The sequence below is a fragment of the Colossoma macropomum genome, unplaced genomic scaffold (assembly GCF_904425465.1).
Source record: "Colossoma macropomum unplaced genomic scaffold, Colossoma_macropomum, whole genome shotgun sequence".
NCBI classification, from domain to species: domain Eukaryota; kingdom Metazoa; phylum Chordata; class Actinopteri; order Characiformes; family Serrasalmidae; genus Colossoma; species Colossoma macropomum.
The window spans coordinates 18,948,484-18,976,398 of record NW_023494792.1 but is presented as its reverse complement, the minus strand read 5'-3'; the positions used below and the strand labels follow the sequence as shown (position 1 = coordinate 18,976,398).

The window sequence follows — 27,915 nt, the reverse complement described above, 5'->3', positions numbered from 1 at the left end:
AGCTGCCCTTTACATTGTATGAACATTTCATGATGGATGGACCAATAGAAGTGATCCATAATTACCTGGAAAAAATCTCAATACATTAAAGTACATTATAGTTAAGAATGTGTTTTTTCTTCTCCTATAAAGTTACCATTCTAGAGATACAAGAATTTCTTTTACAATAGCGAAGATAAGCTGTAAAAACAAACAAAAAAAAGGTTTAATTGCATTCAGGTCCCTTTAAAAGGAGTGGTGGGAAATCACTATATATGCTAACTCGTAGTGCCTTTCTTTTCTGGTCACAGTTTCAGATTCGGTATGAAGAACCAGTATGGAAATGTGAGCATATGTTATTTGTCTTGTTAGAAAAATGGTTTCTCTCTTTTACATTGAGCCCTTGAATAAAGAAGAAGAGAGGGGACAGCTGGTGATGCAGGGGGAAGTTCATTTCTAGTACCTGTGATCTCTGCAAGATGCAAATATTCAGATGCAACAAGTATAAGCATGCACCGGCTACTTCCATGTTAAGAGCAAAACTCATGTAGTAGACAGACGCAGCAGGAATCCACACAACTGCATTGCTTTGGCTTTGCTGCCTATGTGGAAATGTTAATGAACAGTGCAAGTTCACTTACCATATTACAGTTTTAAATGCATTCATGAGTTATTTGTGTAATGCAACGATTGACAATATGAGACAAAGTACAAACCACAAAAAGCTTTTGGGTCATTCCATGTCAAATCTCTAGGTGTCACCCACGAGGAGTTATTTTGATTTGGACTAAACGTTTTTCTGAGATCTGTTCGTGAAATCTGCCATCTGACCAAGCAGCATGACCGCCATGTTTGGGACAAATCTGATGATTGGTTAATAAACTGCTGAGCATTAAATGCCACCTGATGACTTTCCCTAAATATGCTCCTTTCCATCTGTTTCCACTGAAAAGTGCCTTTTGACTTGTCTTATTGTGGCCTCCTCTTAAAAGTCTCCAACTTTCTTTATCATTTTTGACATGGTATGACTCTACAGCCAGTCTCACAATCATAGAAGCAGATTCTTAACAATCTATAACATGGTTTACATTATCAGAATCTATTACACATCATGATTTGAGATAGAGGTCCATGGTTAGTCTACTCTGCTCTGATTGTGAGACATCGTAAGTGACAGCAGCTAAAAATGTGTTTCTTAAGTTTCGATCTGCTGAAAAGGTGTTTAAACAAAACAAAAAAAACTGGACATCCCTGCCTGTCTCCAGGCATTTCATTTTTATGCATTGATCTATTCATCTTTCAATACATTTGTGAGCAACACCTGCTTTTTACAGGCTGGTAAAAATAATGATGGTTAACACCTACTGTTCATTATAGTCACTCTGCCAGAGCTTTGAGGGATCACTTGGTTGCTTTATCAGTATTATCTGTTATCCTAACATTAATACTTCCTAAATTACCCAGGCTTTAGCAAACAACTGCAAAAAAGTTGATTGAAAAGTTGCTGCAAACTGCCCACACCCATAAAAATATAGACAAGTCTACTTTGTTGACAGTTTTGCGCCACACCACAACACGCAGAAGCTTATTAAATCTTAAACCCACCTTATTTCTGTTCACAAGACAATGTAAAAATAGCTATTTTACTGCATTGATTTTTGATTTGGCTGATGTATGACAGTAACAGTGAAACCCACTGTGGTTGTGAGCAAGAAGTGTTTAACCTTTCCCTACATGACTGAAACAAGTAATTATAAATGCAGGCAAGATGAGGCACTGTGGTTTTCAAGACAGCCTGACATAAGCGACCACCTAATCCCATTATTACAGTTTCACCCACCTCATTTCAGTCACAAGTTATGCTAAATCCTCTCAATTGCCATTAGAAAACTACTGTTCTCCAGCATTCATGTTTTGGATTTTGCATGACTGGCTGGTGACAGAATGTACAAAGCAACCTGGGATTCACCAACTCAACCCACTGGAGTTGCAAGTTTCTGAGGGCAAAATTGGATTGGCATGTGGTGACTCAAAACTCCCTCAGTCGGGACTTTCACAAAACATGCAATGGCTGAATAGAGGGAGGACGCTTGAATATTGTGAATCACCACCAGACAAATACTGAAAAAGAAAGAAGGAAAGAAACAGAAGATGACAGATACTGCAAGAAAAACAGCAAAAAGATACATGTCGAGAAATTCCTGCATTCTTTAAGGTTCAGATTAACCTTTAGCTTAGTTTAGGTAAAAAATGCTAGCTTTTAATAAAGACAGCACAGTCTGGGAATAAGCGGAGGTGTGCTTAGTCTAAAGGCATTGGTAGAGAGGTATATTAGATATTAGATTTTAGGGAGAGCATCTTGTGCTTGCATAGATGCAAGTTCTCAAACTGGGACCGTTAGCATTGCGCATTCTGCACCCTGGTGCACCAAGGTTTGCTTGCAATGGGATCTGTTTTTCGGGAGATGAGGTGGTTTTGCTGTAAGTGAGAAAGCAAACTGCACTTTCAGAAGAAAAGCCATCGTTTTTGACTTTTTTTGCAAGACAGCAAGTTTAGCTTACAAAAAAGGAGTGTGATAAAATTACTTTTGCTTCACTGTGCGGCATTATCAGCGTCTGGCCACTGATGCAAAGCAGACATGTAGCGAAAATACTTCATTTTCAGAAACAAGCACTAGTTTGGACCTGCAAACTAACTGGATGTGAAAACACCCTTAAAACAGAAGCAACAACAGACCCTAACTCAGCACTCTTACTATGAGAGGTTGGATACATCGAACCCCCAATGCCAACAAATGCTGCGATTAAAGTGGCATATATATCCAGATAACAAAGAGTCATTTTGCTGCTCTGTGTGGCTTGAGGCCCAAGTACTAACCAAGAGGGAGGCGCTGTATAAAAAATGTGAGATTACATTGGAAGCATTGTTCAGAAAACACATATAATCCCTGTTGATTTCTTAAAAGAGAGTCCACTGCAGTGCTAAACAGAGGTCTGCTCTGAAGTCACTTGGGTGTTCTGCTGTAAATCTATCAGATGCTCTTAATGCATTCAAGTAATACAGATTTCTTGCACGCACATGTGCCTATACTTGATGCACCATAAACCATTATTATGTCAGTCATTTTGTGTGTTTCTATGTACAGATCGCATAGGCTACAAAAAGTCTGTGTTACCCAAATGCACCCTCATCTCAGTTTAAAAGACATATTGCTGTATCAAGAGGTTTGATTTCCAGGCCTGTTTTTCACAGTCTCTGGCCCATGATGAAGTCCATGTGGGTCAGTGCGCATTTTAGAAACCTAAAAGCAGAGGGACACAGTAGTCCAGTTTGATCAAGCACTGTCCTGAAACTGACTCTTTTCAAAGAAGATCCCTCTAAGATCTGACAGCTCCAGTCAAAACCATCCCTTCTGTACAGTCAGCTGATTTGTGCCTTGTCCTGGACACCACTGTCTCTTGGGCAAAGTGGTTTATTGGCAGCCCTTGAGATAGGTAACAGTGTGTCTTCATCAAGGACACATTCAGGATGCCCCTGAGAGCATGTCCTTATTTTTCCGAGGAACAAGTGAACCTCTGCATTCCTGGACAAGCCCTCAGTCATCTGGGGAAGGACTAAACTTGCGCCCTTCTCTCTTCTTCCGTTCCCTAGCACGTCCCTCTGGAAGGGCCAAGGGTTCAGCTGTTAGCCACAGGAGTCTCCTTTAGTACATGTCTCTATAGATCTCCTGCAGTAGAGGATGTAGTGACGTGTCCTCAGTCTTCTTGATCTCCTGCACTAACTGAGCATGCTCTGTCACCAGCTGACGCAGGTCTGCTAGCTTCTGCAGCAATTTGGGGAAGAGGAAGGCATTGTCTGGGTGGTTGTTCTGAAGGTGTAGCTGCAGCACATGAATGATTCTCTCCTGCATTCGTTCTATGTGAGGGATGTTCACTAGACCTGGTCGATCTGAGGGACAAGAAGTGGAGATTTTACTTGAACTGTTTAGCACTTCATCCAAAACGCAGCCTGTTTATTCAAATTAAGTCAATGATAAGGGCGCAAACATTTATTCTCAATTCTTTAGGAAACAGTTCTGTGCATTATGAATTCTCAATTGTTAAAAATACACTGAATGCACAAATGTGACTGAAGAAACTAGTTACACTGCAGTGGAATAAAGACATATAACAGGAAAATAGCCTTATAATTTTATTTTAGTCAAACAGTTATCATATATAATATTGAATAATGTCATTATGATCAATTATAACCAGTTGCTCCAATTATGAATATCTATGGCCAAATTCTTTTGTTTTTCATTAGCTTTTAGCCCACACTGTGGAACCACACTAGCACATTTTCAGTACTTTCTATTAGCCAAAGTAACAAAATAACACTACTTGCTTGTTAACAGGCCAAGCTGACATTTTCAATTCTTTAACAAACAATTAGTGCCTGTTTAAAATAAAAATTAAAAAGTGCTAAAAGTAAGAGGCAACAATGCACACTGATTCATGCACAAACCAGGACATTTGCATAATATACTTTGGTACATGTGCAGCAGCAGCATTCAAGTACAGTGCAAGTGCACTTACCTGACTCACATTATTTGCGCCATAGAAATTGTAACTCGCATCAGCCAAAATAAAAATAATATATAGGCTGACTGCCAATTCTGTGTTTGGAGCAAAAATTGTTTGATTCTGAGCACGCATCCCTAATTACAATCAATTAAAACTTTCCAAAATCAATGCTGTTGAACCTTCAGGTTGATGTGTCCTAATGCATCAATGCATTTTTAAACTGCTTTTACCCACCACCCAACAGAGTCTTCTGATAATAAAAGCACTGCATAAGCTGACATCACACAAAACAGGGGTGCCAAAGCCTGGTCCTGGAGATCTACCACCCTGCAGAGTTCAGCTCCAACCCTAATCTAACACACCTGAACCAGATAATGGAGGTCTTTAGAGGCATCTGAATATTAGAGAGCCAGGTGAGCTGGATTTGAACTCTCCAGCGTGACAGATGGGCACCCCTGATACAAAGGAATTAAATTCAATGTCTCAAGATGCAGAATTTGGTTGCTCTCAGGTTGCTGGATTTGACAACTTACCTCCACAGCAGATGATGGCAGCCACAAACAAAGCCAGGTCACTGTCGTCAAGTTCCAGGGCGTTGAATTTCATAGCAAACTGGAACTTAGGCTCCATCATGTCACTGAACGGCCGTCGCAGGCTCTTGAGAAACTCTCTTGTGATGAAGCCGCTGCCATATGCAACCAGCAACCCGTCTTTATTCATGCAGGAGGCCAGCATGGCAAACAGCGCCTCATACACGCCATACTTCAGCAGCGTTACCTAATGGAGCATGCAATGAAAATAACTGAGGTAAAGCAATATAATGTAGTTCTGTTCAGGATTTTCAGTGAAATGAATGAAATTCACTACAACAGAGACTCTCCATTAGTTTCCAGATGACAGAGTGGTATACAAGAGTAAAGTAACTTACTTTTTTTGACTATCTGAAATAAAACAATGCAGGCTTGTTTTATGTGAACGGCCGACGAAGGGACAAACTCCCTGGTTAATCCCAACACAATGCAAATACTTAACACACCTGTGATGCAATAATTTCAAGTGACTCATGTTGTTTTGCTTGATGTTTGTCAAAGGACATAACACCGACCTGGTCATTCAGGTCCAAGTTGCAGAAGCCTGGCACAGACTTGGCAAATTCAGTGAGCTCTGTCACTGTCTCCACAGATGTGCACTGGCAGCAGTGGAAGATGCGCACTTCCGCCTCTTTATTGAGCAGCCCTCCTGAGGTGCCAACCATCTTAGCCACCAGAGTCTGCTCAGCCAGCTGCAGAGTCTCCATGTCATGGACGACAAAAGGCTGGAAAACAAAGAGAATCAAGAGTGAATGGCTAAGAAGATCACGATCACAAGTTTGACTGACATAATTTCAGTTTTGAGAAAATGTTAAAAATCAGTTTTGGGTTAAAAATCACAGTTATAACTTGTGATAACAGAAGTAGGGCGTAATGTGATATTAATCATTTCTCACTTGAACTAAGCAGAGAAATTCTGTAAGATCATTTGAAAAAGGATATTGCTGTGAGTACAGTTCTGTTTTGTGTAAAAATACAGTTGAGCACTTTTTTTGTAAAAAAGTTGGGCACCCCTGATCAAATGACATGTATTGTTGATTTTCTAAGTGACAATGAGTTAATAATCCTCTACAGAGAACACACTTTTTCCCATTTTAATGCACAATTACTGCTTATTTGCTGAATTTAACATACTGGGGGAAAAAACATAAAATGTGGCCTGCAGAAAAATGCCATATTTAAGTATGCTACCTGTAAAGGATTAGGTAACTTACTTTGACTTGTAAAATCAACAAAATATGTAATTTGACTGGGGGTTCTCAAGTGCTTGCATATGACTGTACATCCTTTACATTTTTGCCATAAGTTCCTTATTTATTCACATTAGTGCAAACAAAAAAAGTCAAAGTGCAGACATTAACAACAGTACTTTACATAAAGCCTCCATTTGCAACAATAGACCTACAGAAAAATATAGTTTTCAGAAAGTCATGCTTCACTGTCTGTGTCAGAAGGACAATACAGAAGAGGACTACAGCAGACAAATCTTTCCAGCAGATACTCAACAAAAGAGTAAGGCATAGAACAATCTATCCAAACAATGAACACAACAAACAAGCTATTCAGCTCATATTCCTTCTGTGGTCTTAGGCATTGATTCAGAGCTTTCCAAAACAATGCACTTCCTCAGACATGAATAATGCAGGTAACCACAAATTCAGATGCATGACTGGATAGGTTGTACAGTAAACAGTACTGAGGATAAGCGCTGCCTCAAAGCTGTGCTTCCCAGCCTCGCATGATGGGGGCGAAAGCAATTCAAGTTCCCACAGAAATCAGACTGCCACCTGCTGCTGTCTGTCATCTTGAGGTTGTAGCAGGCCACGCTTAACCCTGAAATGGTAAGCAGGCTACATGAAGCCATTGAAACTGGTCATAATAGCATGTTTTCACAACAGTGTTGGGGTTTGAGGTTACACTTGCACAAAAATCAAAATAAGATAGCTTGACAATCCTATTTAGTATGTGCATTAAACTGCACAGTAACAGTGTATTAAGCTCCAAAAGGAATACTTTTGGTGGCTGCAAGAAATCAGGCTTCATTCACAGTTGCCAGTGTTGCTGTGTCCTCACTTTTAAACATCTGTGAACTAAAACCCAGCAAAACTGAAGAAACTAAATGGGATTAAAGCACTGGGAAGTCTCCATCTTAGGAGCAGAGATACAATTTACACCCTAACATCCTTTTCTAAATAGAGAATGAGTGCACTGTGTGAGAACATGCTAGGATGAAAGAGATTCTTTAACCCAGCCTTGATCACACCAAACAGCTGGGTAATGTCCCAGGGACTCGAGAGCACAGAGATCTACAGACAAAGTGAACCAACAATCATGCTAGTGTTGCAGTTACAAGCAGAGATAGCATTTGTGAAGTGGACCTACTCTCTCTGGCTTTTATCCACACCCAGCGAATGAAGACACTGGAATTTGGGGTTATCCATAAGCTCAGCCACTCCTTGTAGATGATTTAAAGGCCTCACATATATTTTCTCAGTATTTTACTCTTTGATAAGGGGGACAGCATGCATAAAATATAGCCCACGCATACACAAACGCTATGCAGGTTAATCTTACTGGTGTGTTTGTCTTGCCCGTTAGAATGGTCCGTGCTTTGGATTTGTTCATGCTGAAGTTCTTCAGATAAGCCTCGTAGATTTGCTTGGCCAGGGTTTTCTGGTCAGCTAGCCGAGGATCCTCCACCTCTTTCTCTCCTGTTAGTATCTCAGCCTTCAGCTTCAGCTTCTCTGACTGGGGCATCCGGCCAAAGCGGATAGCTGCATGAAAAATATACAATGCTCAGTTAGGTATGTGTTGTATGTGTTGTTCTCATTTGAAGTTTTAGCATTTTACTAGTGGACAGCCAGGTATGGTACTGTGCAAAAGTCAGAAATGACAGTTCATTTATTTAATTTCCAGTCCAAACTGCCGAAGACTCAATATCCAAATATATTTATAGATTTTTCAATATTTAGTGTGTCTACACTTTACCTTTATTACAGTTTGGTTGTATTTTCTGCTTCTCACATTCCAAGTCATTCCAAACACATTCAGTGATGTTGAGGTCTGGACCATTATTCTGAGAACACCAGCAGTTTCTTTAATTTGCACACTTTCATTTATTTGTCTATATCTATTCTTCAGTAGGGGCTTCTTCACAGTTACACATCCTTTCAGACTCAAAGTGCTGAGTTGTCTTCTCACAGTGGAAGGATGGACAGAAACAGCTGTGGATTTTGTCAGAAGTAAAGCAACAGTGGAGCTTGATTTTTAAGAGTCCCATTTTCTCTAAATCTTTTAATCATTTTTAAAATAATAAAACTCTAGTGTTGGAAACTCCTGTTTTTCACCTGTTTTCCTTTGTGTATTACCTTACATATTCCATTCTCATAAATGTCTCTTGAAAAATGAATAACTTGCACTTAATGTCTGTTTGCCTGGAAATTAAATAAAAGGGTGGATGATCTTCTTACTTAAGAATACTACACAAATGAAACCATCTTCTGTGCAGACTTCAATATTGGTAACAATAGAACAAAGACAAATACAAACAGATTTACATGGAAACACACATGATTTCACATAGGGAATTCCCTCTGCACTTTGGAGATGTTAAGCAAACTTGAGGGAACATGATTACAAGTCTGAACTATGTGCAAATCATGAGTAAGATCAGGATGTCTGTTGTCTTGGTAGTAGACCCCAAGGAGTTGGGCAACTCAAATTTCAAGATGGATTCTGTCCAGATGGGGAAACCATTGCATGTTATCGTCTGACAAGGACATCATGACCCAGTATTCGGATGATGTAAGATTTGAACTGGCGTTTCAGAATCATTTAATTGGCAATGCAAACTTATTGACAGGCTCTTCTAAGCCATCCATCGACTGATGTCACCTACGTGCGTAATGACTTTGCTAAAGTCTATGATTCACATTAGTTGCCAGGCTTGCTGCAACTAGTCCCTATAGTTTATGATACACTTTTAAACTCAGTGGCTTAATAAATTAGGCCAAGTTTTGCTGTAGTGTTCACTCCATTCAAACACTGTGAATATTATGATCTGAAAAGTGATTCAATGCTGTACTTAGACAGTAAAATCTGAAAATCTAATCAGATTAAGTCTGTACTGGCTGTAAACCTCTTTGACGCAAAGGCCACCACACACTCAAACCCACTTAAACACACACACACCTCAAACCTTGAACAAGACGATACAATATTACGTGCATACTGCATGTTACACTACATGCTATTTAACCCATTAGCTTCTAACATTCTAATTTGACTATTTACATGCAAAAAGGTGAAATACATTAATCAAGCTTTCACCCATTACAGATAATGAGCTGGACCATACAGCAGAGTTGAACAGAGTGTGTAAGACGCTGATGCAGGAGGAGCATCAGCAGACGTGTCAGACGCAGCTCAATGTAAGCACATTTGCTAAGCTGGCTCTGAGAGGATGAGGCTTTGGTCAGTCTGGCTTAAGCACTACCACAACCTACTAATACGCTTGGAACCCAATGCTTTTCAATTGTACTCTGTACTTTATCAGAAAAAGATGTATGTCTCAACTGCAATCCTAAGGAGAACTCATGAGAGCATTTTGCAGATGCATATCAAACCTAGTTTTGCACCAAAAATCACCATCTTTGAATTCTCAGTTTAGAACTTTTTACAGCTTTTTAAGCTTGGGATGTAGAAAGATTTTTGAAAATACATGTCAAAAGGTCTATGAGAAATCTGTTATCACCTTTTACACTCTAGTCTTGACAAAATGCTTTAAAATGTGGAGATTTTTGAAAACACATTGAAAAAAATGCATACTGGTGACACTGGGTTAAGTCTTTATGCCCATGTGCTGTATTGAGGAACAGATTAAGGTAATGCCTTGCTGGCTGAAGCACAGAGAACAGATGGAGTGACCTAATGAAGAAGTGGAGGTATAGTTTCAACCACTGCACTTCTGCCAGACTATTCTAGTATATGGGAATAGCATGTCCTTACTCCAACTCTAAACCTGTTATAACAGTGGCAGCCAAAAGCAGCTCACAGAACAGTTAGATAGCACTACAGAAATTGAAGACATTGTGTTTTCAATTGCAATCAGTAAAACAATTATAGATGAAATACATGCAAACTGACCAATGTTACACTAATCAATTCTTGAAGCTACTGTGAAAGATCTAATTAAATTGCCTTGATAAGTAATATGGCTATCATGATAACTTCTCAATGAATCGGCAATGTCTGGTTGGTAAGTTGCATGATGATAATGTATATTTTAATTACTCCTACTGGCATCTTCATAGTAAGAAATAAAGCTTGATTTACACATTCATTTATAAAGCACCACTCTCACAACAAAATCTCCAAATTGGCAGCTCTTCAGGAGAAGGAAAAAACGTTTTTAGCTTTGAAATTTTTAACGCATTGTTAAAGTAAAACTGGCATTTTCTAATTTTGCAAAAGCCCATTTTAATTGTTGTTTTGAAAGAACAATGTAATCAAGTAATTGTCAAAATAATCATAAGATTACTTTATTACTCAATCACTTATATAATCTACAGCCCTAATAATTAATCAATAGCTTCTTTAGAATCAGTCCAAATTGAAGACCCTATATCTATGGCAACCTCAACATAATCAACCCCAAGAAGACATGCCTAGTCTTCTTTGCTTTTAGGTAAATCGTTTCTCTTTTTAACGTATCAGCTGGTAAGCTCAGTTCGTCCATCTGGCAGTCTGACCTAACGCATGTTTCCTGAACCCTGTCAACCTGTGTTGACACTGTTCCATGATGTCACTTAGACTACCATCGCCCTCTCTGCTATTTTTAGTGTGGGACCGTCAAAGCTCTGCAGAGCCGGGTTGAGGGTCAGCATGCCATGCTGTAAGTGTACATAAAAAGAGAGATTGGTACACAGAAAGCATTTTGGGTCACGGACTTTGAGCAGGACAAGATTGGAAGCATGCGTCCTCTGACTGCTGAGCATGTGAACAGAGAGCGCTGCATACAGCTGTGGACTGTATGGAAACTGACCCAAGATCAAGAACAATGAAAGAGTCACTCTAAGATAACAAACACTGTTAAATGTGCTTTGTGACATTAACATTGAGGATTAACTTGGTAGACACTGTAATAAGACACAATAAGTAAGAGAAATTCAACTGAGAAGCTGATAACTGATCTTCAGGAAGAGAAGCTTTGCACAGTTTATGTATCTTAGGTACATTATTATGCTTGCATTGCAGGGCTGAGATAACTTGAATGATGTTGACATTGTTTCTGTGGTAACAGGAGACCACTAATGGTCATTTGATAGCATTGTGGCAAGCAGGCCAAGGAAATGTCACCCCACCCACTGTAGTAGATATGAATAAAACATGTATAGTAGTAGAATCATCCATTTCAGTGAGGAAAACCAGAGTGAATGGAGTCCTACTCGTGACAGACAGTGGCCAAGATGGTACACAGTGTACCCTATCAAATCATGAGTTACCCATAAACAGCCACAGCTTAATCTGTTGTTACCTGTATGTATATGTGTGGGAGTGTGTCGATGCCATAACACTTACCATTGTGGGACATGCCCACAGATAGGCACTTCTGAAAGCGGCAGTATTGGCACTTGTTCCGGTTCTTCTTTTGGATTTTGCAGTGGCGTTCACACTTGTCGTATTCTAGCTTGAGGCGAATGGTTCGCCTGAAGAAGCCCTACAGGTGGCAGAAGTAGAAGCTCATGAGTTCACTGGGTTTAATGCCAAAAAAAAAACAGAACACCTGACTATGTAAACATAACATACTATTTGTGCCAGCAAACACCTTCGTCCTTGATAAAAACCATAACAGTGAATGGAGGATGTTGACGAAACTAAATGCACTTATATACTTGAATTTACTTAACTAATTATTTTATCTATCTTTTCCCCTTCCAAATATAGCATGCACATTTGTGTTCTTTTAAATTCCATCAAAAGGGTACTTTGAGTAACCATGTGGAAAAAAACACTTTTGTTTTCCCTAAAACCATGAAGAAGATCTGTGAGTGTAAAGAACCTTTTAAAGGTTTGAAAAACCTTAACATAATATAACCAATTTAAAGGTTCCTCTTAAAACCTTTACATTATGTTCTTCACATTCACACATCTCATTTACAAAAATGATTCTCCAAAGAACATACACTGAAAGGTTCTTTAGGGAACCAAAAGTGGTTCTTCTAAGACATTGCTCCCTTTTTTGAGACCCCTTTTTGGCACCTTTTTTAGGACTGTATAATGAGCAACTGTGGTTATTGGTTTAGTTTTTGTGTTGTTTAATTGTTTATATATATAACTATGTGTGTGACCACAATGAAATCTCAGTAGTTTTAACAGTAGGAATAACATACAGAGCAGTATCTGTTCCAGCTTGTCCTGCCTTAGGTTTCCTCTTTAAAAATCATCTAAAGAATTCTGCATTCTTGTACACTGAAAAAGACTTCACTTTACATAGTAAACGGGAACAGTATTTCTTTCCTGTGTCAGGAGAAATAAACTGCAGACATTCATCTGCAAGCAACTATATACTAAATGGAACTTACAGTTTTGAGCATTTATAACAACAAATGAAAATAATATGCAGAGCTTCTTGACCGGGATTGTATGCAGAGTGCCAATGAGGAAACTGTATTTTCATGTCGTATCCACAACTAAGACAATTGCAAGTCATCAGACCACATGATCCTAAATATGTACCGAACCTGAAATCAGTTAACTTGCACAATCTGGATAAACAGTAGAGTCAATCAGCAATGAGCAGTGCCAGCAGTGTGGACACTCAAAGGGAGGCTGGCAGTGAGATGAGGGGCCATTAAACACGAATTGCTTCATTTCTATTTAGCCATTCTGTCCTGAGACTCTTCCACAAAGTTACGAAAGGCAGATTATGGTGAGGGCAGAAGCTCCACGGGGGACAGCAGGAGGAGTGGGAGGGGGTGGGTTGATTTGAGGACAGAGGGGTTGGGGGTGTGAGTCCAGGGAGATAGCGTGCCGTCAGCCACGAACAGAGCCACGTGGCTGGAAAGGCCTAATCATGATCCTCGGGCATGACTGTCTAGCTGAAACAGGGAGGGACAGAGTGTGTCTGAGATTGTGCATCAAAGTGTGTGTGTGTGTGAAATGGCGTTAAAACAGTAGGTCTCTCTGTCGTCGCTATGAGAGACTGTCATTACATACTTACATTAATGCCTTAATACTAAACAATCCACAAGAGTCTGTGTGTTATAGCAGTTTACCAGTGAAAGGGGGTGATGTTAGTGAAGCAGTGCAACATTTTTTCACATTAATTTTTTTCACATTAATTTTTCATGGTTTTAATATAGAATTTAACTGATATGCACAGTCATGCATGCGTGTTTTTAAAACTGCTTTAAACATGGCTCAGTCAATCTGAACTATCACTTCAACAATGTTGTACGCACCACATATTTGTACATTAAGCTAAGACAACAGGGCTTTTTAAACTTAAACTTAATTTACCAAAAGTCTTCACTTTTGTCATCGCAGCACTGGTGATAATAACAGCAATGCTATTTTTAATCACAGCAGTATTGCTCTGCACTGCACAGCACTACCGCTAACTTAATGTCTGTAATCTTTGACATTGGAAGCCCATGAGTTAGAGGTCATTTGTTGCCTTCATGGCCATTGCTTTGTCCCTTGGCTCAGTCACATAACCTGTGCTTGGACTAGACAGAAGTATGTCTGTCGCCCGTGAGTCAGGTGCTGTTCTGACAGGCCTCAAACATAGCTGGCCTCAGTGCCAATTGGCCCAAGAATAACTCAAATTAGCAAAAGTCCTGTTTAGGTTCTCTGTACATGAGTTTGGGGCAGCTATTCCTACATGTTTAATTATGGTTTACAAAGCACTCAAGCAAGAATTCATTTCAGAACATTTTTCTCCATTTTGCCAACACTGTATACAATTTACATCCCAGTGGTCATTAGGCGGAAGGCAGGAAACACACTGGACAAGTCGTTAGTCCTTCACAGGGCAGATACATAGACAAATACTTTTGATCACAACTAATGTAATAAAAATAAACTTTACTTGACTGAACTTTTAATTTACCCAATTTGAAAATTTTAATTAATTGATTTGAATTTAACCAGTCAGACCTGCAAGTGGCTACAAACTATTATAGGATTCTGAGAGCAGAGTAAACACACTGTGTTGTTTTGACTACAGTGAGAGCCTGCTCTGATGAAAAAGAATGAAGCAGTGTAAAATATGTGTGTACGTTACTAAAATCCAAGCAAGAATTGCTTGTACCATTGTCTGCTGTGTAGTATCTACTCTCCTGCCCTAAATGGTCTATGCTTTATTGTCTATTGTATAGTTTATCGTATAGTGTTTTGTGTAGCTTATTGTCTATTTGTGCTGTATTTATTGTCTGTTTGTACTGTTGTCTGCTGCTGTGTTAAATGTAGTACTGTGTCCTGGAGAAGCTATATTTAGTTCCTCACTCAACACATCTGTAAGAAGGAATGACAATAAAGCTGACTCTGACTTTGTATCAGTTGACGGTGGTGGGGTGCTTACACTGTGGTCTGTGCTAGAAGGCATTTAGGGAGATGAGCAGAGGAGTTTTGAGTAGTAAAGCCTTTTAAATTTAGGAGTGCCTTGGCTCTTAAATCACCAGAAATTAAGTGTTAAAATGATGAAAACTGTGACTACTCGACAGCCAACAGCTTTCCAAACACAACTTGAAATACAGGCAGGAGGAACAGCAGAAGGGAGGAGAGAGTGAACTTCTCTTTCAGCATTAGAGTAAAACACTCTCCTTACACGCTACTGTACTGTCTGTGTGTGAGCGGCTGGCCCACTTAGTCTTCCATATGGGGTCTATATCAGGCCAGAGGCCATATGCAGGACAGGGACGAAGTACACACTCAGCAAAACACACTAATGGCACAATTTGCTAGCTAAGCATAGTTAACTACACCTAAGAGGTGAACTAAATGATGATTCCATTCAGCCCTGGGATGTAGATGCTATGCATTTAACCAGAGTGTGACATTAATATTAAGAAATTACCTAGTAAATTAGTTATCTTATTGACTAACACGTCCATTTTACACATTAATTTTATTTGGATAACTGCTTTCAAAACAAAACAAACTGGTTTTGCTATGTGCAAAAAGAGGCAAATGAAACGCAAAATAATAGGACAAGATACAGAACTAGGGCTAGATGATGGTGGCTAAAATCATAATTTTGATTATTTTGCTCAATGTTGTAATCATAACTGCACAGTCAATTGAGGGGCAGAGGAGTTAAGCCTTTTTTACACTGTACATTATAAGCCTGTGTTCCTCTAAATGTATTAATAATTGAATCACAGTCCTTAGTCACATTAACTGAGTACATCTTTCAAATACTGAATGTAAGTAGGAGTAAGTGTAAGCAATAAGGAAAAAGAGTTATAAATGCTATAAACACTTGAATGCAAGAGTTTGGATACCCCTTGTCAAATGATATGTCTTGTTGATTTTCTAAGGGATAATAAGTTAAGACATCCTCTACAGAGAACAAACTTGAATCTGCCATGTTTCTGCAAATTTTAATGCATGATTTCTATTTATTTGCTGAGTTAAACATATTAGAAAAAAATAAAACATGCACAGGCCACAATTTATGTTTTATTCTTTTCCATATGTTAATTTCAGCAAATAAACAGTATTAAATGTGCAGAAGTGTGTTCTCTGTAGAGGACGTGTTACGTATTTTCACACAGAAAATCAACAAAACATGTCATTTGACCAGGGCTGCCCAAACTGTATAAGTGAGCAAGCCAAATTGTGTCATGACTAAAATGCAATTCATTGTGCAGCCCTCATGTGATGCTTGTCTAAGCTCACCTTGCAGCCCTCGCATGCGTGGACCCCGTAGTGATAACCTGAGGCGCGATCTGCACACACACGGCACTCCAGATTCAGAGAGGCAGAGGTGAACTCCTCCTGACCTGCCACGGCCCCACACACACCTGATGATGGACTTGACGCTGGAGTCAGGGCATCTACACACAAATAAAGCAAAGGAACTTTTATACCCAGACAGTTTCAGCAGCAGCAAAAAGATCAATGTGTTCATGTGGGTATAGATACCCCAGGGGTAGTTTTATTTAAGCCTAGCATAAGAATAAAACGTAAAAATTACAGTAACACCAACCACATAGATAAACAGCTTTAAGCTGGAAAAAATCTTATTACCACAGAGTGAAATCCAACTAATTAGTCTAATAATGGGCAAAAAGAAATCAGACAGTGCTGGATTTCATTACAACGGTAAAGGAAATGAATCAGGAAAGAAAAGATAGAACATGATTAGTTAAACATTCACAGACATTCATCAGTTAAACATTCACAGCTATGAGTTGTTAGTAATTCTGTTACTCTCAGGTTCAGTGACGACACTGATGACACTGTATAATAACACACTTCTGCACATTTTAATGCACAATTACTTTTTATTTGCTGAATTCAACATATTGGGTAAAAATACAACATAAAATGTGGCCTGTGCAAAAATTATGGTACATTTTTTTTTATATTTTAATTTTTCCAGTATGTTAAGCTCAGCAAACAAATAGAAATTGTGTACTAAAAATTGCAGAAAAAATGTTCTCCTGTTGCATATGACTGCATACGTAAAGGCCAAAGTAAAAATAAATTCTCTGTATTAATGCTACAAAAATAAAAATATAAACATTCTCATGGAAATTGCACTTCATTATAAAAGACGTTGCTATTGGTTGGGAAGATTTCACACAACAAGTACAAAAAACACCTCACAAAATACAAAACTCCTCTGCTGAAAAGAAAAGAAGCACAGAGATGTGTGTCTGAAATTAGCATGCTAGCATTCAGACAAATCAGAAATGTTCTGAAACAATGTACTCTGGACAGATGAAACAAAAGAAGAACTCTTCGGATCGAATAATTCGGCTGGCCGTGTTCTGAGGTTGGAGCATATGAACTCCGGAACACCAGACTCACAGTGAAGTATGGAGGTGGGAGCCTCATGATATGGGGCCATTTCTTTGGAAATGTGGCAATGGGGCAATACATGCCATTGAAGGAAATATGAATTAGCAACATACCAGGAGATATTAAGAGGAGAATTTAATTTCATCAGTCAAGATACTGAATCTAAGAAGAAGATGGATATTTCAACAAAACAATGACCCCAAATATACAGTCAAGATTTCTTAAGAATGTTTTCTAAAAAAGAAGGTAAATCCCATTGACAATGTATGAAGGTTTTTGAAATTGCGAGTCCATCAGAGGGACTCCTATAACACTGGGGAATAGAAGATGGTTAGGCAAGAGAAATGGGCCAAAACTGAGCAACAATGTTGCACAAAGCTAATTACTTCTTACTGTAGATATAAGACAATGTCATCAATGGCTTTGCAAGAAAATACTAATGTAATTAATCTTTTCATCTGTAAATTTTGTTTTTTAAACCCACCTTTGTATATGCCTTTGAACACATACAACACATACCAAGTCAAACAACACTGTGTGTGTAAATTTGCAGTGGATATATATACTCTGCAAGTATATTAAATTATAAAAAAAAACAAAAGTATCTGAATATTTGCTTCCCCTCACTGTATTTAACTTTTCTTTTAAAAGGTAATAACTATAATAAAATCCTCCGAGACCACAACAAATTTCACATTCTGAAAACTCAAAACAGCTTGGCTTTTGAGACATCTCCACCAAACAAAGCCATGGTAACAATCACGTAATGGATTAAAAACACATTCACAATTTCACAAGCTTTGCACCTGACTTTGGTTTACAAATCACTTCAAATGAACTTTGACAAGAGAAAAATCTGCCAAAAGACACAAAATCCAGCACAAGAGATTAAACAAAAAAAAAAATCTACAGAGACACAAAACACTTTTTTTCTTTTTAACAACCTGGATCCAGAACAAGGCCATAGTTAAACACAGGCATTTATCAAAACACTACTTTACAGCTCTGACCATTACAATTCTTACTTCATAAGTGTGTCGACACAGCAGGTTATGTTTCAAAACCTCTCTTTTTGGGTGCATCACAATATTATTAAACATGCTTCAAACTCTTATCAATCCTCCACACAGTATGTAAAGGCTTATAAAGAAGAGACGTGGGATCAACTTGAAATTATTCCTTTTAACACTGCATCAGACAAATGAACTTATTAATCAAAAAATATTAATGTACTGTCTGTACGCATTTATATCTACTGTAGGTGAGACTGGGTAAACGCAGGCTGTGTGCCCAGTGCATAAAGTACAAGAAAACATTGTGTGTTTATGATGCAACAAATCATCTGCAAATCCATTGATTAGAGAAAATATTAAACTGTGCAGTGTGTTTGGGACTGTGCTTTATTATTCCTGTGCTCTGCTTTTCCTATTCACTGAAAAAATAAATAAAAATCAGAAGACAGAGCATGTTCATTTCCTTTATATTGTTCCTGTTCCTGTAGCTTGGATATCTGTCAGAATGCCTTGGCACCCAACACCCCATTTCTCTCTTAAATGTCTCTTATCTCTTATGCAACTACTATATTTACTGTATGATGAAACACCTCATAGAACTCCTTATCAGTGCAAACCTGGCCCTCGAATTTTAAGAGAATCATTTGAAATTCTAGGAAAACTTAAAAAAAAAAACAAAAACAAATAAAAAAACAAAAACAAAAACTGGGAACATTCATCAGCACAGGCAACTGACAACATTTTAAGCAAGCTTCCACAATAATTAGGGACAAAATCAAAAGTTAATGTATTCAGTTTGGTTCAGAACCTCTATTGGTAACAATAGAATCTCTAATAAGAGATTTTGTGCCTGGTTTACCTGTATCACAACTGAGATTAACAAACATTCTTGTTCACTTTTGACTAGGTAAAAATTGACAATAATTTTTTTGTGTACCTGGAGGTACATTTTCACTGATCTAAAGTTTAGATTTTGAGAAAAAATCTTGTTTTTCAAGAAACAACAGACCCAACTTCTTACCATGTAAACTGCAATTCAGCAACAGCTGAATGTAATGTTGTCTTGATGAAAATGTTATAAAAACCTTGTAACAACAGCGTAAGAAAACCACGTCATAAGAAAACCTTGAAGCCACCAGTGTGAATATTTCATAGCAAATGCACCCACAGACATACTGAAAAGAAAAACTTTTCAAGCTTGTAAAAATCTAAAGATGCTGTTCTGGAGATTTTCTGACCACAGGTATCAAATAGTCTAGCGCAGTGTCAGTGCTGGCTTACCTAGCACAGTGGAGCTCTCGGAGCTGGAGCACATGCCGGACGACTGGTACTCAGGCACATCCAGGCTGCTGAGCGCCTCTTCGTCAATGGACTGCGAGATGTCCTGCATGTTCGCCACACCGCCCATGAAGTCCCTGCAGAGCGGGCTGTCCAGCACCGGGTTCTCCAGAGGGGATGGGGGGCTGTATGGGCTCTCCATGTCTACCATGATGATGGTGGACAGGGCCTGAGGCCAACATGTGCATCAGACTGGACACAGAGAAAGAAGCAGCAAGAGACGTGGTTGTTAGATTTTGACATTCGTTATGAAACTAAGCAGAGTCCAGAACCACTACAGTTCACGTATAAATAGCCACGAGGACACTTTTAGAGGAGTCGAGAGCGGGATCTTCAGAGTGTGCACAGTATTTTTTAGAAGAAGCCTCGTTGTCTTTAATACATGAATCAAATCTGATATATCTATGCACTACTCAGCAAATCCTTGATAATAACAGCAGCAGTTGTTAATCACGCTGATGTTCAAAACTGGTGACCCGTTAAGCGTGTTGAGTTTTATTCGTTTACTCCCGTTCTTATCAGTATCAAACAGGGATGGGATCACTCAAAAATAGCCTTATCTAAGTGTCTGTGTTGTGTCTGCCTGATGGAGGGGTTAAGCACACAAGGCAAATGAGGCCAACAGAGCTATCAATAGTTAATATGCACTTAAAGGAGAAGTTTATGGGCCTCAACATGACATATCCAGTCTACTTGCCTTTAGCTGTAAGCTAGATTTACATCTGGCATCCAGTCTATTTATAAGAAGCATATGTACACCAGACATGTGTGTAAGTGTTATGCTACTGAAGAGTGCCAACAAAACATCATAAATAGTTCATGAGTAGAGCAGTAGGTCACACGCGAACGACATGAGCATAGCATATGCATCATGTTCTAACACAGGCTTTGTATGCCGGAGGTAGTTTAACAGCGCGAGTGCAGAGACGGAGGGGGCAGGGAAATTGGGTGTGAAGGAACTGGAACCATGCAAGGCCAAATAAACTAACAGCAGTAAACTACTATTATTTTTGCTACTTTTAGAAAGAGAAAAAGGGAGCAAAAGAGGGAGAGAAGCAGGCATACAGAGTAAAAGAACATGGAGACAGAGAGAGAGGGAGTTTCAGAAAGAGAAATACAATGAAAGCATGGAGGAGCGAGGGGAGGGGATTCAGGGTCGCCAGCGAAGACAACAGAGCTTTGTTTGTCCCGGGGGTCAAAGTGACTCAGTAGGATACAACTCTCTGAGCCAGGCATAGACAATGTCATCAACTCAGGCAGCAAGGGCATAGACAGAGAAGAAGTGAAGAGAGCCAATCCAAAAAAGACTACAGCAGAAGTAATATATGGATGATAAAGTACAATCTATTTTACTTATATTGTGGAATATACTAGTGGCGTTATGATATGCTTATTGATATTCTTGTTTTTCTGAAATTGGGGTTTGCGAATCATACTCACTTTGAATCAAATACAGTCAGATTCTATGCAATAAAAAATTGTGGTATTAGAGATACTGATGTTGACTAATTAAAATATAAGATAATTATAAACTAAATGTTTATTGGTATTTCTTTATTATTTTAAATGTATTATATTGTGGTGCAAAAACCACAATACATAAAAGTAGAGGTGAACACTCAGGGCCTTCTAGGCCTTCTTTAAACTCTGTAAGTGTTACAGTACTACTCTTGTTTCTTTGTTAAGCTCTGGATGGGAACAAAAGGGTTAATTTTTTTTTTATTTCCATTCGAAGACTGGCCAATCAGGAAGCTTAGTTAGAAAAAAGTTAATGTTCTGGAGATATGAGGTTCTGTTCCAGACATCTCTTGATTTCAGAAGGAACATCGGATGAGCAGACGTTGAACATGTCCAAATGAACGTTTGGACATGCACAACAATATGTTTCATGTTCAAAGGTGAAGTGATGTGAGACTTCAGTCTCCACAGAGGAAACAAATGAGAGATTTTTCATGTTTTTTCATTCCAGGAAATTAATAAAGGCAATGTGAATGCATGATTTTTTATGATCTACTTTGATTTACGGAGCTTGACAGATGGCTTATGAACTTGCTGAACCCAGTCCTAGCTTGACTTGTACAAACATCTCATGGAAACATGCTCCTATGTTATTTTAGACTGTCTTCACATGAACAAAATGAAAACTGGCATGACAAAAAACTGTTGCTTAATAAGCAAAGAGCCATCAAACTTCTCTCTGTACATCACTAAGCGCACAGTCAGGTCCACACTGACATGCAAACATTGCTCACCTGATCATCTAGTACACCACTTTTACTGACTTTATTATTCCTATACTTACGTTGATGAAATGAGATCAGCAGACTACAGTATTATTCAGTAGACTTGCATCACAGCTGACATTTCACCCACTGTTTACAGTCTTACTTCAACCCAGTTACATAAGCAAGACGTAGTATTTCATATCGACCCATTCTGTTCTGTAATACCTACAGTGTAAATGCATTATCTTCATTGGACTTTAGACTCAGCTTGGGTTTTGCTGATAGCTTATCAGTCTGTGAGGAATACATCCACCCAAACGTCAAATCTAAGTTCCTTTATAAAGAGATTCCAGATCTATGACTAATAATATCTGCCAGTTTAACACATTCTTAAAATTCCATTAAAACGTATACAGAAGATGAATCTTCCACAAACAGCTTTAAACCTTAACCTTAATCTCCACAGATGACCACTGGCTCACCTCTGCTAACAGGTGACTGGTACAGTAAATGAGTAATCACCGTATTTAAACATTTGCTTAGTTTTGTAAATCATTTCAATCTTCTTTAATGGCACAGTAAAATCTAATGCTGGGAGACATTACACAGGGGGGAGCATGTTAGGACTCCACACACATCCTCATCAAGACACCTTCCTAATCAAACTCTCAGTCCCATTTGTCTTCTGAAGATAAAAAATAAACCTTTGTTAAGCAACAAGAGAAGCACAAAAGTACAAAAAACACCCTCTGTGAGACCAGAGTCTCATTCTTTTCCTCTATAAACCCACTTACATGCTCAGAATCTGCAGGTGGGTCCAGGCTTCCCTGCCTCACTTCTATACCTTGAGAATAACAAGTGAATCGTTTTTCATGTAATTACTGAATAAAAATAAGTCTTAAAGTCAAAAAATGTAGATACAGGCTAAAGTCACTGCACATCAATTCAGGATTACATGAAAACAAGAATGATTTCTTTTAAATGTTTTGGTATGAGGAATCATGTTTAATATGGGACATGAACTAATGAGGCAAAAAAAGATTAATTTTGATTTCAGGTTGATTTTATTAATAATAATAATAATAATAATAATAATAATTATAAGCCTGGGACTATAAGGAATTAAGCAACTGGGCTTATTTAGAAATGAACAGAATGCAATACAGACAGCCGTTTCAAACCTCTGTTGACCACAGCCTTTTTTATTTAACCTTTAATTTAACCAGGTAAGTCATTAAGAATATATTCTTATTTATAATGGTGGTCAAGGAGGCGGCAGAAGCTATTTGAGGAAGAGAAACATAAAAGAGGAATAAAATTTGGAAAAGCAACAAACCCAATTACACAACAATCACACGACCGACAGCAAACAACACTAAATCTTAACACAATTGCAACAGACAAATAAGGGGTCTAAAATAATCTGTCAATACAGAAGTAGGTATATGTATCAGTAGAAATGTCCTTTATGTCATTAATGAAGTTGAAATGGTTCCAGTTTTATAAGGGACATATTCCACATTAGTCTAATATTTTATTTTTTCCACTTTTTGACATTTGGGTGATTTTACATACCAAAAACAGTCATAATTTAATGTACATGTCCTCTTTCTATCCATTAAAAATGAAACTGTGGCTTTATATCAGATATATGTAAATAAGCTCTGCTCTGACTAGCTGTCCTGAAGTGTGCCTTATTTAAAAAGAAGTCCAGGCTTAAACACTCCTTATAATTTTAGTGTGAATGGGTGGAGCTAAAATACTGTATACCGAAGAGGTGGATAGATGTAAATGTGTATTTGTGCCATCACAGAAACAGTGAATACTGTTTTTTATGGACTGTATGGACTGATGAGTGAATTGAACATTTTGAAACTTTAACACACTGTTTACACACTACATCAAACTCTTTTACAAGCTTTTTTTTTACAACAGAACCCTTTTTAGTGCTATACTGAACTATTTTCAAAAAGGTTTAATATAGAACCATCTACAGCACATCCTCCATCAATCGGAAGAACCATGCAACCCTTTAATCATGAAAAGGGTTCTTTGAGTATTCATGGTTCTATATATAAACATTTTCTTTTTTAAAGAACCCATGAAGAACCATCGTTTTTGAGAGTGTAGGGACTTAACAGAATGTGGAGGGAAGGCCTGGTGTTATAGGTTATAGACTGATGACTGGCCATTTAGAGTCTTGTAAATTACTGTAAACCAGTTGATATTGTAAGGAGGGCAGACTGACCAGAGAGAACAATGTGTTCTGAAAGACTGCAGTCCAATATGTAAACTGTGTTAAGGTGACCATTCAGCAATCTTTTCCAGCACGTTGGGTCATATGACTGGAGAGTGTGGACAATATTTAGGGAACTGATTTGTCACACAGGAAAAATGCGACAAAAAAGGCAGAAGACAGAAGTGTTGGTCTTATGACCTGTATTTTTATAAGGTCATTAATAGTGGACTCAGCTTTCATTCACCATCCTGTAAGACTGCAGGGTACATAAGATCATACTGTGATTACAGTGTTGGATATATTGCTAAATATTGCTCATATTGTGGTTGTGTTGAGAGATGACTTGCAACATAAAGAAAACAAATGACCACTTGATATGACATTACTAAGATGTGAGTGCACGGTTTTGACAAAAAAGCATTACAGCTGTTAGACCATGTGAATGTCACAATCTCAGCACAGGGGGCAACAGCACAGTGATCTCTCAGAGTGCTCATTTGTGTATTGCAACTACCGAAGCTATTGCAGTAATGATTAACAAATAATACACTGGGAAGAAATATTGCCCTGAAAAACTGAGCAGACTGATCACACTTGGTATGATGTAACTTTGAATCTGCGCAAGCAGAGGCCCACAACACAAGCCTGGCCACCTTGTTGAGTGTGACATTCTCCATACCTGACGCCTCAGTACTTCCTGTGCTGACAGGCATATAACACTAAACTCACACGTGCTATATGGAGCGACTAAGATCAGACAGCTGCTCCTCTACAACGTCAGTCCAGGGGCTTGGCTCTGGCACATGCTTCATACGTGCTATGGATTTATGAGCTCAGAGGACAGTCAGTGACTGCAGACTTACAGCCTGTGCAAAGCTTTCGCCTGGTTTGTCAGTTAGTCACCAAGAGAGCAAATGTTTGGAAAGAGAAAAAGTTAAGACCAAATAATGACACCTTACATATTGAGAACAATGCAGAAATGTAAAAAAAGGTAAGATGTTACAGGACTGTGCTCTTAAATACAGAGGTGTGAAAATGGGTGATGACATAGAAGTGCCACTCAATTCATTAAAGGTTCCTTTAAGAGCCACTCAATTCATTAAAGGTTCCTTTAAGAGCCACTCAATTCAATGTTTCTTTAAAACTGAATTGAATTGGGTTGTTCTGTAAAATAGAACAACTTATTTTTTGGTTTACTTCAGTTATTTGTTAAACTTACGAATGTGAATCTAGCAGTGTGGATCAAAAAAATTTAGAAAGCAATTATAACTCATATAGAAAGATATTTAAGCTTGGACCTGTTAAGTAACTTTAGTATTTTTGGTAACACTTTCTATGAATGTCACCTTTGTAAGCATCTATAAACACATTCATAACATGTTATAATGCATTCACAACGCATTATAAACATGGCTATAAATATTTATAAAAATGTATTATATGTTATAGCCATGCTTATTATGCATTATGAATTGTTAACGTAATACATTATAAGTACTGATCATAACAAATTATAAGAGCTCATAAGTTGTATTTGTCCACTCTAAGTAAAGTGAAGCGTACTGTACTAAAGCCTCCTCCAGTGTAAAGAGTGACGCTTCAAGTTGAAGTATTTACTGAGGAATTTACTGAAACACTAAAACATACATAATAAAGCACATTACAGGCTTCAAATGTCAGAGTTTAAACTAGGGCTGCCATCAGTGTTTTACCCAATGTGGGAAAGTCAATGTACGCCACCGTTAGCTTGGTATTTGTCTTTACTTTGCAGTCTCCAAGCTGGGACTGACTTCTTTGGCACTGGCACTGATGTTATCAGCACTACTTATAATGCATTATATTAACAATTCATAATGTATAATAAACATGGCTATAAAGTGTAATCCAGTGTAATTCATTTTTATAAATGTTTATAATCATGTTTATAATGCTGTATGAAGGCATTATAACATATTATAAATGTGTTTATAGATGCTTACAAACGTGACATTCATAGAAAGTGTTACCGTATTTTTTTATCAGACAATAAGTTTGCATGATTTTTAAGTAAAGTTAACTATTTTAAGTTTACAGTGCCCAGCTGAAAGGTACTTTAGAGAACTAAAAGTGGTTCTTCTACAGAACTGCTCCAAAGACACTTCTGACAACCTTATTTTCAAGAATGTAGCTATTAGCTTTAAGATTATGGGATCACTTCTAAGGCTTCAGTTCTCTACACCTAGCAGTGCTTTCTCCTGTGAATAGCTGAGACAGATGAAACTCATGAAGTGGAAGTTATGATAATGAATGTTTGCATACATTGTCCTTTCTTTGAAGGACACCAGCACCATTTCACACCCTCTACATTTTTTTAGGCTTGTTCGTCACCAGACTCTGGTTATCTGGAAAAACAATAGCAAACAAACCAGAAAAGCTTTCCTCCTAGCCGGATTAGCCTGGCAAGGGCATGTGCAAAAACAAAACATAAACTTTCCAAAATACAGGCAGTGCTCTCTCATGTGATTTCATTTATATTTGCCTGGTTCTGTGATGAAAACTACCACAAGGGCAAAGTGTAGTGGCAAGTGCTGCTGACTGTTGACAGCTGTGAGGGTCCTGTTACATTTTCCAATGCGCTACTCAACTGCAACACCATGTTTGGGGGAGGGGGTGTCATCGTCCAGTGTTGGGGACATCACTAATGCACTCTGGAGTTACTTTGCAATCTGCACTAAATTGTTTACATTTTAAGAGCATGCATATGTTAGGATTCAGCATATATACATCTTTTACCTTGTATGCATGCTATTTTATTATTATTATTATTATTATTATTTACATTTATAGATCTACCTAGAGGTTTGATAGTGAATTCCGAATGTAGATGAGATTTAGATGGATCTACTGGCCACTTGAACATTCTGTGCTTGCTCACATGTGAGACACGGGGACAATACACATTCTTTAAAGCTCATTGGCCATTTAAAGCAGTCCTGAAGGGCCACAGTTTAATGTCCACCATCCCATCACACCAAATTTTTTAGCTATCAAGTACTTTGTAGGTGTGTTGAAGCATCAAGTACACTAAAGAGGGGAGAAGTGTAGTACACCAGATCTGGAAATTGCTTTGTAGAGCAATCAAACAGATGCACATGATATTGAAAACATATCAGCATCAGCACATATTAGCTTTAAAAACAATAAAGTGGTATAAGACCAATGTTTACACTCGATTGTTATTTCAAACTAATATTTGATAACGTGTTTACTGAACTCAGAGGAACAGAAGAGAATGTTTAGGTGAGGCTGGGCTGCTGTGCAATCTATGCAAATGACTGCATTTCAGTAATTTTACTGTATAGAACTCTACAGAAATAAATGCTCTTTGTAATGCAAATCAACGTGCATGAAATCACTGGATATTAGGGGTGTGAATCTTTGGGCACCTCACAATTCGATTAGATTACGATTCAGAGGGCTGCGATGCGATTATAAAACGATTATCGATGCATCTCGATGCATCTTTTTTCTCTATACAGGATTTCTATCTTCCTACTGTCTGAGGACTTGGTACTTTCGAGACGGTATTTTCGAGACTAGACGCTGAATCTCGGCTCCAAAGTGTGCAGCATAGCGCGAAAGCCCTGGTTCTCAACGACCGACAACAGACAGCAGGTCACGTAGGCCCGAGGTCTGGCCTCGCCAGTAGCGAACGAAAAAACAGAGATTCAGACGAACATTTGGAGGACTTATTCGCATTTATAAGCAGCGCGGTTGGTTAAATCTACAACGAGAGTTAAAAAAAAGTTGCGAAAATGAGCTCACTTCTCTTTCGAATTTTCCCGTTCCACCTTAAATGGTGCCGCATTTACATTCGGCGCCTAAGGCAGAATTTAAGGTGAAACGGGAAAATTATAACGAGAAGCTGGCGAATGAGAAGCGACTTCAGCCTCGTAA

General features: G+C 38.3%; 1 protein-coding gene across 1 annotated transcript in view; it reads right to left on the bottom strand.

Moving 5' to 3' along the window:
• Window positions 1-584: 584 nt before the first annotated feature.
• Window positions 585-27,915, bottom strand: part of pparab (peroxisome proliferator-activated receptor alpha b) — a 35,932-nt gene continuing 8,601 nt past the window's right edge. The window contains exons 2-8 of the mRNA XM_036576389.1: window positions 19,459-19,707; window positions 16,037-16,194; window positions 11,714-11,852; window positions 7,709-7,908; window positions 5,650-5,859; window positions 5,078-5,321; window positions 585-3,927 (exon numbers count right to left, since the gene is read on the bottom strand). Of these exons, the coding sequence (XP_036432282.1) occupies window positions 3,683-3,927; window positions 5,078-5,321; window positions 5,650-5,859; window positions 7,709-7,908; window positions 11,714-11,852; window positions 16,037-16,194; window positions 19,459-19,666 (1,404 nt within the window). The 5' untranslated portion in view covers window positions 19,667-19,707 and the 3' untranslated portion in view covers window positions 585-3,682. The remainder of the gene's footprint in view (window positions 3,928-5,077; window positions 5,322-5,649; window positions 5,860-7,708; window positions 7,909-11,713; window positions 11,853-16,036; window positions 16,195-19,458; window positions 19,708-27,915) is intronic.